Source organism: Dipodomys merriami, unplaced genomic scaffold, assembly GCF_024711535.1.
Source record: "Dipodomys merriami isolate MVZ:Mamm:240054 unplaced genomic scaffold, mDipMer1.0.p SCAF_5, whole genome shotgun sequence".
Classification (NCBI taxonomy): Eukaryota; Metazoa; Chordata; class Mammalia; order Rodentia; family Heteromyidae; genus Dipodomys; species Dipodomys merriami.
The window spans coordinates 43,702,644-43,720,723 of record NW_027206068.1 but is presented as its reverse complement, the minus strand read 5'-3'; the positions used below and the strand labels follow the sequence as shown (position 1 = coordinate 43,720,723).

Genomic DNA, 18,080 nt, shown 5'->3' with positions numbered 1-18,080 from the left:
AGAAACTCCTACCAACAAAGCACCCATGGGTTTTTTTTCCTAAAAAGCTAAAAAAAAAAAAAAAGCCAACATTCAAAAATTTTTATGATTTAACCAGTGTTTTCCTTCTCTCTAGGCATGAAATGACTATTCAAAAGCTATGAAAGCTGTGTATAGGCCTATTTTCTACATTTATAGTAATAAACATAATTTCTAGCATGAATTTAAAAAATAAAATGTGTAGATTGCTTGATATTTGTTCTTCCTATTTGTTCCTCCTAACCCATTTTTCCTATTCCACTGTTTGAAATTGTCTTTTGCTTTCATGGCTTTGGTAGCAGAAGCAATAGAGACCTCTCCTCAAAACCACACACATTCTCTCATAAAAATAAAACTAGGAGTCGTGGTTTAAGTCTGGCCAGGTTGGCTGCTTATAAATGCATGATCATTCTTTAATATGGCCCTAATGTATCCCTCCCACCCTTTGTCCAAGCAGAATTCGAGTCAAGCTTTCCCAAGAAAAAGACTCACCCATAGCAGTGTAGACCTGGTTTGGAACATTTTTATTGGCAATACTGGTGTCATAGTTAGGAACCACAGACTTTTGCTGGGCTGTGTTAGCTTGAATGACAAGTATCAATGGTCAACTATATTTGAAATATTGTTAAAGTACCTAGAAATAATAGGCATTAAAATTCATTTCGTTCACTGCAACAAACCTCTAAAGACTTCATGTTCCCAGTGGAACTGGCATACTGTAATTGTTATTTGGAACTTAATGTAACCTCAACAGCAGCAGAGAGAATACAGTGCTCTCATTATGCACATGCTCTAGGATCGTTTATTTTAATGCTTTCAAATAAATATGTTCCATGCAGCACGCTACAATAAATAAGGAGCAGCAATGTTCTTCTAGTAAATCCATTCATAATGTGAGTCACCATGTAAAACACCACATCTCAAGTCTTTGGCCCTGTACCATATCATGAGGCACACCACATCTGCACCCAATCATATCTGGCTTCATATGGATTTAATAGGACTATGCCAGAAGTACGTGTAAGCACAAATTTAACCAGAGGTTTCCAGCTATTAAATACAGCTACTAAGTAGTTAAAAGGCAACAACTAAACCCATAAATGCCACCCCCCTTCATTTCTGAGACAGAAATACAAAGACAGAAATGTTCTGGTCAAGTTCAGGTCTAAGGAGAACGCATGGTAGGATACATAGGGGAAACTTGGAGCAAAGCTGGCACAATATGGTGCCCAAAATGTCACAGCAATACCGACACCAAATGAACATTGAACACAGGATGACGGGCTTGATTGCAGACAGTCAGGCAGGGTCTGGATGGGGCAGATCATTTCTACTAGGCAGATAACTCTACGGTGCCTTCTTCTTCACTGTCAGCTCTGTTTGCGCGAATCTCCACTAGGGTTCTGGCAAATCTTGTCCATTCATCGTTGTGGGGAACTGCAAGCTGCAAAGCAAATCAATGGAGAAATGACATAACAAGGTATCTTTTACATCTGCAAGCCTCCATGCCCGCATGGCGTCTCCTCCCAGAACAGACATTTCCCTTGGAATGTAAAGGAAACCAAATATTCTTTGAATCAAGAAAGACCTGAAGTGTTGCTCTTAACAATTTGAAAAAAGGAAAATGTCACTCTCAGAAGTAAAAAAAAAAATCACTCATGGAATTTATAAAACTTTGAAAACTTCGGCTAACTATATAGTTACAGCAGCCACATTAAAGCACTTTCAGTAATGAAAATTCTTTGTAAGAATGTCAGACTTACAGTGAACCTAGAAAATAAAAGCTGCATTATTAACCAAGATTTCAAAATAACTCTGGTATTTTCTTTCTCGTCAATGCTATTGATCCTTTTCCTCCTAAAGTGTCATTAGTGTGTCAATATACAGAACAAAAGAACAGCTTACATATGCATAGAAATTTTCCTATTATGAAGTAATGCTTGAGCTTTTCTAGTAAGATGTGTATGATGATAACTATGAATAATTGTAATACTAGCATTTGCCAAGAGTTTGGTTCTAAGTGCTTTATATATGTTTTAACTCACTGCTCACAACAATCACATGACATATAGAATAATTTATCTTACATATATAGAGTAAAAACATGCATTTTATAGAAGAACTGAAGGCAGAGAAAGATAAAATAATCTATCTAGGGTGTATGGATAGCAAATCATTTTACCAAAGTTATCTGGTTCTAGTATTAGACTTTTATCCTATGCATGTTCTACTGATTTGCCTAAAAGGGGGACTGATAAAATTTCTTCAAAATATCTTCTGCTCTGTACAATTCAGTGAGGAGGAATTCACCCTCCCAATGGAAATTGTACCTTGAATTTTCACTAGCTGTTTTAAAAGATAATGATTTCTCTATATAGCATCCAAAAGTGAATTGCTTAAAGGTATCAGGCAAACGTTTGAAATAGGAAATTATTTGAAGATGAAAAACAGAATTGAGAAGAAATCTGAAGGATTTCATGTACAATAAAATTGATTTAGACATTACAGTCATTTTCTTAAAGTTTTACCCTATAATCCATCAGCATGCCTGGTACTCTACACTAATCACATAGTGTTTACTCACATAAATACTGAGAACATAAAAAAATTAAAAACACATCTTCATTCCCCAAAATATAGATTTTTAAAAACTAAACAGTAGAGGCAAATAAATCTTAGCTTTTAAATCATTTTGATAGCTGAAAAATTAGCCACTACACAGAGCCAGATGATTAGAAGTGACATTCTCAGATAAGATCTGCCCAAGAGAACTTACTGAAGAGTGACAATGTTATTCTCTAAAGTATGTCCTTACATTAGAGCTCTAGTACTACGGTTAAATGTTTCAAGAACTTAACTCTGGAAATGGAATTACAAGTGAGGCAAATATGTTTTACTTATGTTGAGAAATGTCATAATGAGGATTCCTAATTGGTCATATGGATAAGGTTTTGACTGGCTAAATACTTCTCTAGATATTGAAATAAATCCAAATTTCTTTTCAGCAGTGACACAAGTGTACAATAATACTAAATAACATTGTTAGCCCTCTGCTCAGACCATTTTCCCTGTTTTGAGCTGTATTTCACTATTTCCTGTATTTCACTATTCTTCACTTTTGTCTTCAATTTTATATAATATTGCACTGGGGAAATGAAGCCCCTCACAAATAAAAGATACTGGAGAGGAGAAGAACCAAAAGCATAACAATCCAGGTTTGGAATAGTTTACAAAAGAAGATAGATTCTCTGTTTTATTTCTCTCCTCCAATGCCTGACAAAGCCCTTCCAAGAATCAAAAAACAAGAGTCCAAAGAGAGTCATTTCTCAAAAAAGCTAAAGCTCTTCAAAACTTCTTATAGCTTTGACTACTGGGGGAAAAATGAGGTCTTAACCAACATCCAGAGCATGTTGTTCATAAAGGGCTTCTAAATTTAAAACTACATAATTGGTTAGTATTAGTATTGTAATTAGCGTATAATGCCCTATGCAACATTTTATTGATAGAACGCCAGAGAAATTGTATTCTAAAACAAGAAAATAGATAAACATATTTACGTAGTTTCATGCAGTTGTAATTGCAAGCGTGTTAAGAAGTGACCTCTAGCAAAGATTCTAGAGCACTGAGCTTTGAATCTGTGCACACAAAGTTTAGAAAAGACCTGAATTATCACTTGGGCTACATATAATTGCACTTCTACCTTCTCAAGAATGAGTTCTGCTTTGCTCAATGGAAGCGAAGCTCACATCATTGAACTACCAGCTATGCCCTTAAAAATACAGACTTATCTTACGAAAGTTTTCATACTATTTGAACCCATCTTGTCCTCTTTCCAATCTGCTAGAGTTTCATGTAGCTTGGCAAAATATTATAAGCTCATTTTTAAGTAAGGTTGTTCTATCAAGTCTTTTCTTTCTAGAATACTTTCTAGAAATGTTAGCTTGTTTTATTCAGGCAACAACATTCTAGAACAGAAGATGATGAAAAACACAATTGTTGGAAACTGGAAATGACTTTATCTACCTCTTCCCGTTATATTTTCCCATCTAGTTGTCTGCAAAAATAACCCAACTGATTGTAATGTTAGATTTACAAAGTACACTGCAGTCTGTTCTTTTTTTAGAATTAAGTATCCGCATCAGGAAGCATTTTAAGTATAATCTTAGCTCAAATGTGTGAATGTGTATTCCCAGGCTCCTTCCACACCCAAAGTAATAGTCTTTTGCATTTGAATTGCTTATAGGTCAGAGCAAACAGGTGTCCTAACAAACAAGAAGGCCACTCCTGCCACTTTCCATCTATTGGCTGTAAATTAAATGTTTGGACAGAACTAGCCTTCTCACCTTTGTAAGTTCCTGATTTCATCTTGCTTGGTACTTTCTGATTAGAATGGGCTAACAGGAGGCTTAGGACATGATGTACTTGAGAGTTCCCCTAGGAGAGTCATAATCTAATCATAAGTAGGAAAAAAAATCTTTGAAGATTGAGACTTGTCTTTGTACTAAGTAGCATATAAGTTTATCCAATCTCAATCCGCTTGATCAATCATTAGTGATATACTAGGTACAATGCTAGAATTGAAGATATGGTAATGAGCCCTTTTGAAGCATGAGAACCATGAAATGTAGGTGACATTAATTATGCTTTTTTTTTTTTGGGTCCGGTCGTGGGGCCTGAACTCTGGGCCTGGGCGCTGTCTCTCAGCTCTTCAGCTCAAGGTTAGGGCTCTACCACTTGAGCCACAGCGCCACTTCTGGATTTTTTTCTTTTTGCTTATGTGGTGCTGAGGAATCAAACCCAGGGCCTCATGCATGCAAGGCAAGCAATCTACCACTGAGCCACCTTCCCAGCCCCTAATTATGCTTTTGTAAGTCAAAATATATATACACTAGCTGAGTGTCATTAGCTCATGTCTGTTTATTCTGACTAGAAGGATGATAGGTTAAGGTCAGGATGGGCAGAAAAGTTTCTGGGACCCCTTTTCAAACTAGCATGCCCGTCATCCAAAGCTATATGAGAAACTGAAAAAGGGGGAGATCATAAGGCCAACCCAGTCTAGGCAGAAAAGTCCTCAAGACACTTTAGAGGAAAACAATTACATTTTTTATTGGTAATGAACAATTTTGATAGTTTAAAAATAATAAGAAGCCATAGGAAGAAAATAGCCCATAGTTAAATCAAAAGAGCACTCTATAATAAAGGACTTGTCCAATGTTTTGAATGGAAGTGGAACTGGAAATGTTTTGGGCTTCAGATTCATCTGCTGAAGTCACATCAGAGTTCAGAGATGACTCATGTGTTTCTATTGCTTCTTAGAACAGAGTTCACCCATAGCTGGTCTGCTCCCCTCATACATAACTGCTTCCTAACTTTTTGCTAAATGCATAAAGCATTTTAGTGCCCCAAAGAGCTCAGAGCTCTGAATCTTGAGATAATAAAATCCTAGCTCTACAAACGGCCACCTTTTATAGATATAGTATGACCTTATTTTTACAACCTAGGGTCAGAAGGCCCAAGATGGTTACTGAGGTAGCAATACGACCACAAGAAGGAGGGAAAATGAACCTCAGATTCGGACAGTAGACTCAAGTCCTCTCATCTCTGTTGCTGGCAATCCCCGAGCACTTAACCTCTCATTGCTCAACTGTAAAATGGGAATGATGATGTTTGACCATTTATCAACAGAGATGTGGAGAGGATGAGAAAGGTAATCTAAGTGGAGAAGGGCTGTGAGCCCAGCATGCAGTGCCCATTTGTTCTTTTACTTTAAATTATCACTCAGATAAAACGCAGTGCACATGTCAACCTGCAGCATTTTTTCCTAGTTGAATTTTTTTCTTGAGAAGAAAAGGGGAGAATGTAGTCAAGAATTCAAATGTACATCCTACAAAAATTAAGAAGAGTGGGGGAAGGGGTCTGTAGGGGTAGGATGAATGATAATGTTGAAAGGGGTGACACTGTTCAAGATGCACTGTATTCATAAACTGCTTTGTTAAATGGCAGCTCCTCTGTACAACCACTTAAACATAACAAAATAAATAAATAAAGAGACTCATTCTGATTGCTATGAAAATTTTAAGGGACAGGATGTCTCTACCAGATAGGAAAGGAAAACACAGGTGCATGCCTGTAATTCCACCTATTTAAGAGATCAAGACTGGGAGGATTTTGAGGTCAACAAGTAAAAGAGTTGCTGAGACCCATCTAAACCAACAAGCCTGCCATGGTGGTCCATACTTGCATCCCAAACTGCATGAAAAGCAGAGGTAGAAAGATCTTTGGCTGAGGCTAGCTCTGGACAAAAAAATATGATATTCACTCTATGAAATAACTAAAACCAACAAAGGATCTGGGGGCCTAGCTCAAGTGGTAGAATGCCTGCTTGGCAAGCAAAAGGCTCTGAGTTCAAAACCCCATACAAGTTCTTCCCATCACCAGCAAATAAAGACCAAGTAATGGTTATCTGTCCACCTAGGGCAATCAGGAGCCACACCCTTTAAGAAATGCCAAAAAAAATGGCAGACAGGTAATGAGTTTTAAATTACCTGCTGAAAGATTCTAAAATTAAAAAATATATATTCTGAAATTGTTTTTACTTTTCTAAGATTCTGTGGGAGACAAAATGTCAAAAATTAAAAAAAAAAAAAGGTCAAAAACTGTGGAAAAGTTCAGGGAAATGGATCATTTTGGTAGCTTGCACACGCTTCTTAGGCTGTAGATGGTGCTGCTTTTGGACTTGGCCCCACCCCAGCCCAGCTGAGCCATCAGTCTGACCACGGAGGGTCATGCTGCACTTCTGGGGAGCTGAAAGAGCCACAGATTGCAGAGTAGCTGAGTTTGGAGAACAAAACCAGAGCTAACTTTTGCTAACTCAGATGGCAGCTGGCCACGTTTCTGTCCTACTTTTCCCATGTACCTGCTATGTGTCCTTAGGAAAGGTTTCTGATCATCTTCAATTTTGTGAAAAGATGGAAAGACCTGTTCTCTAGGATTGGTGAATATTTAATAACAACAAACAAAATGAACCCAGAATGGTATGTTTGACACATTACAAATCCTGAATAAATATTGTTGTTCATTACTTTTTCTTCTTAATATTTATTCCCTTCTCTGCCAATATATTTTTTCATGCTTCTTTTCCTGTTCTTTCCTACCTATTTTCTTCTTTTCTTTTATGTTCAGCTGCATTGTTTAGATGTTTATCTTATTTTATCAGATTTTATTTCTTTTTTTTTATTGTGAAAATACTGGACAGAGGGGTTACAATTATATGGGCAAGATAAAGAGTACATTTCTTATCAAGCATTGTAGCCTCCTCGTTTGTTTCCCCTTCCCATCCCTTCCCAACCCTTCCCATCTTCCCCCCCCTCCATATTTTATTTCTTAAAAAAAATCTCCCACAAATTATTTCCTTATAGTCTGTCTAGCTTTCTGGCATTTGGTTCCGAGAATGCGAGGTTTTTTCTTGTTTGTTTGTTTGTTTTGTTTTTAAACCACAAAAGAAATTCTGCAGAGCTCCTTTCTCCTGTGTATTAAACACTAAATTTAAAATACAGGTATTCCTTGTACATGTATATATATACACATGTACAACCCCACACACATATTTTTTATCTTTACATAAGAGCTCTATATCCCAATCCAGCTATTTCCTTTTCTTTCTGTAGCAAAGTGTGCATTTTTATATGAAGTTGTAAGGCCTGGTAACTGCCAAACATGCTATTATAAAAATCAAGTGACTTATTTTATAACCGAGGTTAAACACACAAATATCACTCCTGTGTCCCTTTTTAGAAGCACATGGCTGTTTTAAACAGTTCTTAGTGAAAACTCCCTGAATTTTTGCAAATTTTAAGGGCGTATAGTACCTACAGCTGATTTTTAAATAGCTGCATTATCTACAGTAATTCCTAACAGCCTTGTGAAGTGTGTGTGTGTGTGTGTGTGTGTGTGTGTGTGTGTGTGTGTGTTAAAATATCTGTCTCAGGCACTGCTTAGTTTAAAAGTAGGTTAATTTTAAAAGTCTCAGATATTTAAGACATTAGAAAAGTATTCAGTAACTTCAGTTTGGTTTCTCAGACACATTAATCATGGCAAACATTAAATAACTAGAAATGTTGGTTTCAAGATAAATATTCCATGGATGTGTGGTTCAGGCACCTTGATAATCTTTCAATTAAATAGTCATTTTAAAAAACGTTTGTGGGATTCTTATGCTAACCATTGATTCTGAACACATACAACAAAAAATTCATCTTAGTTATTAATACGCACATTAAACTTTTCTCTAAAAAAGATATTGTAGAAATCACCTTTCCACTTTAATACACATTATTTCTCAATGCATTTGCAAAAAAACGTGGAAGTATATGCCAGTTTCCACAGAAAGACAGCTCAACCTCTCTAAAGCTCTAAAAGCTTTTTTTCTTTTTCGAAGTGCAATTATTAATGGCACCCCAATTCAGGAGATGGTTGACTTACTGGTCTACAAATGCATGCTTGTGTTCACTGGAAGCCTATATTTTTTAGGACAATTCTCTTTGCCACACACACAGATGTGAGCAAAGTGGGAGGTAATAAGCAATGAAACAGCCGCTGAACGGCCAGGCAGACCCGCTTCACATAAATATAGCTCCACTGTGTTTAACTCTCGGGAGAGTCTAGCATCACTGCTAACAATGGATGAAACCACGGAGCAGAATTCCAGGCCAGCACACAATATACAGAGGGTGTAAATCCACAACAGTGCTCTACCACAGAAAGATATACTGGGTGGTAACTTAGCCTTTCAAGCATTACAGAGAAGTCAAGAAAGTAGGAATCACAGTCTCGCTCTGGCCAGCCAGTAGGCTAAAATTTCTGTAAAATTTAGTAGCATTACAACTTATAATTCCCTTCATGGTATGGCATTGGTGGCGAATTTTTTACATCCTAAAATCCCATCAAAGGGATTTTACCTACTTCTGAAGCTCAAAAGCCGTCAGCCAAAACGTGTCTTCCCTGTATCTTTAAGCGGGTGGTTGATTTTTACTGTTTGCTTCTTTGCAGCAACACTTTATACAGACTCTATTACCACTTAGTTAAGGTAAGAAATGAAAGTAGGACATAAAAGACAGAATAGACAGTAACAAATATGAGTGTATGTCAATTGGAAGAAGCCAGTAAATATGGAATATTTTCAACAAATATCTTAAGAAATTAACACGGAAAATATTCTTCATGTTAACATTCAAGATTCTTGGAAATATATCAAAATTCTTAAAATTCTACCTGTGGAGGAAAAAGTGATGATAAAGAAGCAAGCGCAAATTCACAAGACCTACAGATGTCCTTGCACTAAAACCATATCATCTCTTCAGAAATCTAAGCATTCATTTTTTTTTTTTTTCCTTCTGACTTGAGCAATCCATGCCTCCATTCAAAAGATAGAAAAAAGCAGAAAACAATGGCTGATAGCAGTGATGGAATATTAACTTCCTAAACTTCAATTACCTCTTTTTCCCAAACACAAAAGATCAAGAAAATGGTAGGTGAAAGCAAAAGCATGTGCGATTCAAGCTAGTGTTTCATTTTAGCTGACGAACCATATAGCCCTTCTTTTCCTGATATTATGGACGAGAGATTTTCTTGTAAATTCCTAGCAACGGTTGCATCTAAGCAGTTTTGACAAAAAGAAGACTTATTGCTAAATACCTTAAAAACATTTTACCAAGGTAATAAAAGAAATGTCACTCCCTCCCACTGAATGTTTGGGCATAAAAGAGGTATTTTTATAATGCAGTCCACGATTTACCATATCTATAGTGTTCAAAACAAGCACAATGGAAAGGAAGGATTTTTTTCCCAGTGGTTTGACAACTGTCTGAATCAACTGTTAGGTTTTCATTGCACTAGTGGCCAATTGCTCACTTTAAAAGCACAGGAAAGGAGGGGTGACTGAGATAAAGATCGGAGAGGAAGTACTCTCTTCTAGTTATGTTTTTCTGTTCCAATATGCTTACATGATTTTTCCCCTATCTGCCAGACTAACCAGTGTGGGGGCTATATCCTAAATGCTTTGCACAATTATTCTTTTGCTTAATTTTCACACAAAGCATTCGTTCACCTGTCACATATTTATTGAATTCTTACTATGTGCCAAGCACTATGTTAGACAGTTAGCTTATACTAACAGAAAATTGTCAAGGATTTACTTTGTTTCTGTGTACGTGGCACTTCAGAAGTCAGAACAATTCTACTGATAAATGTGGTAGCCAAAGGAGGTTGCCAACTCGAATTATTTTTGTAAGTCAAAAGGGGAGTTTGTCTTTATCACACTAGGTGTTCAATTTCTATCTAAAAGAACATTTGTTAAGGTCAATACAAATAAAAGATTTCATCTAAATATTGGGAAATGATTGACTGGTCATTAGAAAAGAAAATTTAGGAATGAGCTACTCTTCAGTTTTATCTACCTACTAGCTGAAAGGTAAAAATACAAAGGTTCTTCTACAATGGTAGAAGTTTTGATATTTTACTGTTTTTAAATTTAAAAAGATGTGCTGATAGGTGACAGTATCAAAATATTTTGTAAACTTTCCTTGAAAGTGAAATAGAATGATTCATTTACTTCCTTATTTTGCAGGCTAACCTGTGTCATGTATTTTACCCATAAAGCAGATTTTGATTTCGTATTATATTTTAGATATACCAACAGGAGCACATACTTTCTCATGTAAGAAATAAATAACTCCACCTTGCACTAGAACCCAGTGTTAGTATAGATTCACAGATGATTGGAGCAATTTAACACTGGACTATCTATGGTTTGAGGCTACAGTTCTAAGCATCTATTTTTCAAGATAAAATGTGGCAGTTTGGAAATTCTAAAACTAAACATAATTTTTTCAGCTCTACGAAAATTAACACTATAATTAACAATCCAAACTGCTATTGAAGATGACAGTTTGAAACTACAAAGAATCATATAAAGATGATTAATTATATGAACTGATTATTGTTTCAGAAAGCTTATATCCCTAGATTATGTATCATTGTACCCTATTAAATGGGCAAATGACTATATACACATTAATTTGATTTTTAAAAATTGGATGGTAGGGCTTTTTTAATTTGTGATACATAAAATCATAAATGTATTTTACATTGTCAGAAAAATTTGCTTGAAAAAGTATTAATCCCATTAGTCCATTTTCATAAACCTCTACTACCTGAATAAGCACATTATTTATACAATAATTAGTCTAATCATGGTTTTTTACACATATAATTATCAGAATGAAGTCACTGCTACTACTTTCACTATCAAATGGGTAATTATAACATTAATTGGAATTAATAGCACCCTTTCCTTTCTTTTTTAAATTAAGTACTCTCAGAAAATAAAACAAGTTAACACTAAAATTACAAATAAATAAATAAAATTACAATTATATATTTTACTCACATGGGTTTTCAAATACATGTTATAATAAAAAGTGAATTAATATTATTATCTCAAAGTGGTTGCTTGTCTACAATTATGTTTGTGAAATTTCCCATACAAACATGCTTTTGTGCTCTTTCAATTAACTGCCTATCATTGTGGCCCTAATACTAAAAATTTAGGCAAAAATCTGAAAACCCCCTTTGCAGATCCTAAACTTTTTTTTCTGTTATGAAACATTTAGATGTTACCGCTGGCACTATGTATTTGGATTTTCAGCTTTGAGATGAATATCTGACATCATGGAAGCATTTCTTAACTGACTTTTCTCTTTCAGAGAGGGAGGACCAAAGGAAATGTTTAGTATCAGCTAAAGAAACGAATACTGTTTCTCTACTGAATAATAAGCTAGGACTTGCGAAGGCCTTTAAGAGGCTAGCAAGTTCCAGCCACACTACCTTAATGAGAAACACCAGTGTTTGCAATGATTCTAATGTTGCTTCTTTTTCTGGTTGCTGTCAAAAAAGAGCTAGTCATCCAGTTCATCTTGAGCAGGGGACAGCAGCCTGCAGGAAGCATTGTAATCAAACTGGCTGACACATGAAGTCCTTTTTTTCAATTAAGGTACTCTCATCTGAATGAATCTCCAAATTTTACTTTGACTTGGCACTTTGTGCTCTGCACACCCTCTTCTTAAAGAGGAGAGTTATTTATATAAAGGCTGTGCTTCTTAGAAGAATCAATACAGCTCTGTCCTACTGGAAACTGTGAGGTAGTTACATGAAGCAGACAATACTGCTTAACTCAATGTCTTTAAAATCCATAAAAGTATTTATTTCATGTCACTCAAACCCTTGTAACTTCTAGTACTTCCGGTTTCTCAGATGCCCCCACCACGAAGCTGCTATTTATAATAAAGCACAACCTAAACGTTCCTGGAATTTCTTTTATTCTTACTCTGGCTGGCTGTGATATTGCAGGAGGTATTTTCAAAAAATTAGTTTTGATACATAACACCTTGACCATAATACTAATGTATATTACATAAGTTGTTTTTCCTGTTGGAATGCCAAGTGGACTTTTGAGACTAATTTGTCATTTCAGATTTAAAACATATTCAATTGGACATTTACATTTTCCCTGTTAGCAATAATGTTTCATCTCCTATATTCACCTGCATTTTCTTCCCAAGGCATATCAATATTTTAACAAATGTCAAATTATATTTGTTGATTAAAATTTGCGAAGAATGGACTGCTATTCTTTTGGTGCAAAAACAGTGGTGTCAAGCAACCATTTGTAATGCTACCAAAAGTAAAAGGTTTATATTTCACCATTCATGTACATTTCATTTGTTAATTGATCAATGGAATACTCAACAACCAAACCTAGCATGATAAGATTTATGCATCCCACAAATCAGTTTTTGCATGCTTTTATTTTGCAAACCTTACTTTAAGCAGTAAATAATTTTGGAATTTTATCATTTGGCTAGTGGAAAAAAAGATAATCAGGGATTTGAAAGCTAGGTGTGTTTATCTCAACTCAAGACAAATTCTTTCCTAGAAGAGGTTAATGGAAAAAGAAATAATAGGAGGTGGAAGATAAACTGTTTCCTTCAAAACTGGGGTTGCAAACAGCATTCTAACTAATTCAGATAAGCAGCAAACATAGTTGTTAGGGGGATATTTATGACAGCTGCATCCGAGTGACAGCACCAAAGCAATGACAATGGCAGTGGGCTTTGTATAAAACACGTCTGCGAGAAAGACAGGTAGATAGGCTGACTATCAATCATCAGGCATGTGAATAATTCTATATGCACTGGCCCATGTGCCGTTAAAATCAGATCCATAGACACCTAGAAGCTTGCTGTGCAGCAAAGAGCGACAGCTCTCAGGAATATTTATTTTTGATTATTTAAAGTATGTGTGTTCACACATCATTTTGAAGGGAAAAAAAAGTCCAGCATCGATTAACAGTTCTCTATAAGCATATCCTAATATGCTTAGATTAGACTGTACCACAACATTTTCAAGTTCTATTTAGAGTTAATGTATGACTTGGTATCTTAGCCATGTTTCAGTTAATTGAATGAGATCTTAACAGCGCTCACAGAGATGTGCATCTGGTAGTCTGAAAATTTCTCAAAAATGATTCAAGGCCTTGGTTCATCTTTCATTTTAAATCTCAGAAAAAGTTTTCAGTGGTATTTTCTTTTTTTTTTTTTTGTCGGTCGTGGGGCTTGAACTCTGGGCCTGGGCGTTGTCCCTCAGCTCTTCAGCTCAAGGCGAGCACTCTACCACTTGAGCTACAGCGCCACTTCCGGTTTTTCTGGTGGTTTATTGGAGATAGGAGTCTCACGGTCTTTCTTGCCCGGGCTGGCTTTGAACCGCGATCCTCAGATCTCAGCCTCCTGAGTAGCTAGGATTACAGGCGTGAGCCACCAGCGCCCGGCCTTCAGTGGTATTTTCAATCACTGTCTATTTAGGACACGATTGAAAGCACAAATACATTGTAGCCAAATAATACAAAGGGTCTCTTCTGTCTTTCCTTGGATTTGCTTAACTTCCATTTATGTTAATGGATGTTAAGCACCTGTTTTGCAAAGAAAATAGACCTCTATCTGTGAAAATAAGTGTGTACAGTGTATTTTCCCAATATAATGCTAAAATCAAAGAAGCAAAAATGTGTGCTATATAAACACAGCATCATGTGGCCAACTTGAAAACACGGATGTTTTATATTTTAATTCCTGATTCATAGGCTTGGAGATATTACTCATACCTTGGCCATTGAAATGCAACAAAAAGAAAAAAAAGTGGGTGGGGGAGGAGAAGGGATGGAAAAACTCCATCTGGTGACTACAGTGAGCTCTTACACAACTCTCTGTTTACCCTGTCAGAAGTTTATGACAAATTGCATCAGGAAATCTGGATTCAAGCCTCCCTGCCATCATCTTGAAAGTCAGGAAGATAATTGCACATAATAGAGAAGGACATGATCAGGGAACACTGTACTGGGAATCCCTGTAGCAGCTGGAGCCTCAGCTGGGACAGGAGATGAGCCAGACAATTGTGAGTTGACTGGTAACACCAAAGTCTGTCTCTGAAGTGCCCTCTCATTCAGCGCCAGTGCTCACAGGAAGGCAAGTCCTCCAGGACTTGGATGGAAACATTGCCATCAGGGGTCACAGAGGTCTCTCTTTATCAGGGAGTTTGTGATAATAATGAGGACAGAAAAAGGCTGTTCCAGTCTCTCCTTCTGAAGTAGTGAGCATCACAGAGCTCTTTTTCAGAAGTTATACTTAAAAAAAAATTCTGATGTGAGCTGGATTGTGCTGGCTCATACCTATAATTCTAGCTATTCAGAAGGCTGAGATTTGGGAATTTAGGCTCAAATCCAGCCCAAATCTATGAGATTCTTATCTCCAGTTTAGCAAAAATCTGGAAATGGAGCTGTAATTCAAGTGGTATGGAACCATCCTTAAGCAAAAAGACTAAAGGACCTGCACTCAAGCTGCAAAATCCTCTCTGTGTCTCTCTTTCTCTTTCTCTGTCTGTCTGTCTGTCTGTCTGTCTCTCTCTCTCTCTCTCTCACACACACACAATGTGATCAAAACAAGGTAGTGGCAAGGTAAATTAGAAATTCCAATTTGGCTTCACCTGTACCTTTATGTACCTGATGATGTTTATAATACAGAGTCATTCCTTTTTCTCATTTACAAACTATTGAAAACTCTTTAAATCAATTTAAGAACAGTGGGAAGATGAACGGGAGGTGTTTTCTGTGAGATGGACTGTTCAAGATACTGCAGTCCCAAGGAAAACAGATCAAGAATGCATGTGCTAAAAATTACCCTTACTCTCTCATACACACGGCATGATAAGAGTCAGTTAGAAGTGTTTCATCTTCTTTCTAGAGGGTTGCACAGAACAAGCCTTTCCTTTCAAAGACAAGTAAGAACCCTGATGAGAAATTCAGTTTTAATGGGGATCAGAGGGCCAATTTTGTGTACTGATAATAGTAGCACAGTCTACTGACAATTTGCTCCTCCATGCCATTTTTCCCTTCCTCTGTATTTTTTTTCTTTTTAATTGGTTCCCTGCTTGGCTTCCTTCTCTCTTGTAACCATGCACCAGCCTTAGATTGACCTCTGTTTCTCAATGGGCCAGTTTGGCACAAAGACACTATATGTGGCTTTTTGCATGTTAGATGATTTGGATGGTTAGGAAGGGTCTGTTTAGAGGGTGCCCTTTTCTTCTGAGTACAGCTATGATGTGTTGGTTCTAAGCTGCTAAGTGATACAATGGTAATTACAGTAACGGTAGTGTTTGCCCACGAAAGGATCTACCAGCTCTCAGCGGTGAGCTGTGCTAAGCCTCAGCTTCAGGAAGTTATCTTTCTTCTAGTACATGTTGTCTTGACAGCCTTGGTTCACAGAGATTTCTAATCAGGCACAAAGGTGAGCAAGGAGAAACAGAAATAACTGTTTTCTTAGCAGCAGCAGGGTGGGAGGAGGTGAGAGACCATAGTTGAGACTAAATGATTTTGTTAAGTATGGATCTTTCTGAGCCATATACATTGCTTTGTGTATGCTCAAACAATACAGAGAGAATTGTTCAAGTGTCTAAGCCTATCCCAATTCTTGGTCATTCAGAGAAGGACTAGAAGATTGTAATATTACCTACACTCAATAAAATAGTATATCCCTTTCCCCCCTGTCCTGGTAGTGAATTTGTAGGGATAAACAACCTTACAAATTGTTTGGTCTATTATATGTCACAGAGATTTTTCTATAGCCTGTCTAGACTCCAGACAATAGACGAGACTGGCCTATAGTTGCAGACATTTCTATAGTCTGTAATATCACTTAGAAAAGCAAGGGCAATAATACAAAAATGAAAACCAGCCTGGCCTGCCAGTATGATCGTAGAAATATGAGTATAACAACACTTTACAATTTAGAAATGATGATAGCACCCTAGAAAGAAGTTTTAGCAGCCACATACAGCCAAGGCTACTTTTGTAAAGTCATATATACTCTCTAGATACTAGTCATAGTCAAGTAATTCTACCCATAAGCTATAAAACCACTTTATTACAGAAAATTCTGTACATATTTTATGCTGTGTTTTCTTATTGGATAGAGAGGGTGTATTTTTTTAAAATAAAGATTGTTAAACTGTTCTACCTTTTAGCACTCTTAAGAGACTGAGATAGAACAACTAAAATTTTATAAAAGCTTAATAGTGTTTAGAGACATTTATATACATGTATAATTATATAGATATATATACATACATACACACATTTATAAGAAACATGAAGAAAAGTTTTTAAATTTCCTGTTTTCTACTATTTCATATCTGATCATGTCCTCACATTTATTTTTCTCCCACAATTATATTTGTTATAAATAAAGGAAATGAACTTATTACCTGATGTATATAAAGGTAATCTCATGGTATATCACCACTAACACAACAATAAAGTAAATTGGAAAAAAATAAAAGAAAGAAAGGGAGAAACAGGAAAGGAACAGAGATATACTTTCTTCTTTGCTCTCTGTTTTACCTTGTAGGAAATGATTCAATAAAGTGTATTTGTTGTGATGTTGTATAGCTTTTTTATGTTGATGAAGTCCACAAAAAAAGTTCCATTAAATCCATACTGCTGTAAAAACATTGGCAGTATTTCTGACTAAAAGGAAGTTCTCTTTCCCAGACTCCAAATTATGTCAGTGGTCATCAGACCATTTGTGACTTCACCATTGGCAGTCACTATTAATATTCCTTGTCATTGCTGCATGACTTTGCTTGTGGCCTAAGGCTAGCCAAATAAGAAGTATCTAACAAAGTGCTCTTAAACATAGAGATTCTTCTGCTTGTCTTTCATAAAAGTGTGCTTCTCTGAATGGAAGCCCTCCATCTCTAATGTCAGTTTCTGTGTCTAGCTAAATTTTGAAAAACACCCTGCAGTTCGTTTCAATGTAATAAACTGTACCAGATAGTACTATATAGTATCTAATCAAAAGTTCCATTGTAGATCAAACTGTCTGGATGGTCAAATTTATAGGATACCGTTTGTTGGAACTGTAAAGAAGTCTTTCTAGTATAATCTGCTAGGCTTGTGCAGAAGGTATTCACAGGCCCAGGGCACTGGAGGACAACTGTACTACATTTTCACTCTAGAATGCAAATGTTAGAGTCCAAATATGCCCAAATAACTTCATACAACACTTTCATTTTGTTCTTCTTGAAAGTTCAATATTTGCTTTGTAGAGACAAAAAAAAAATCCTTTAACTCCACCATAAAAGGCTTCGTCAATGTTTCCTTGTAGAACAAATGTAAACAGAGAAGCTTAAGAACTATTGACTTGTAATGTAATGTTAAATAAATACAGAATACAAATTCAAGGGTTCCCTGAAAGAAAAAAAAATGTATTTTCCCTGTTGACACATGCATGATATTCACATAACACATATCAGCAGTATACATCTCATATTTGAACTTTGAATGCCACAAAATGGTATGAAATTCTGATTAATCACTGCTTTCTTGACTGGCTACATGAAAAAGTATACATTTTAATTAAGCATATCAACTAAAACTTGACTTCTCAAAGTCAACAACT

At 36.2% G+C, this 18,080-nt stretch overlaps 1 protein-coding gene across 4 annotated transcripts in view; it reads right to left on the bottom strand.

Moving 5' to 3' along the window:
• Positions 1-525: 525 nt before the first annotated feature.
• Positions 526-18,080, bottom strand: part of Dync1i1 (dynein cytoplasmic 1 intermediate chain 1) — a 280,550-nt gene continuing 262,995 nt past the window's right edge. For all 4 annotated transcript variants that reach the window (XM_069996539.1, XM_069996541.1, XM_069996540.1 and 1 more), the window contains one exon: positions 526-1,462. In XM_069996539.1, the coding sequence (XP_069852640.1) occupies positions 1,352-1,462 (111 nt within the window). In that variant the 3' untranslated portion in view covers positions 526-1,351. The remainder of the gene's footprint in view (positions 1,463-18,080) is intronic.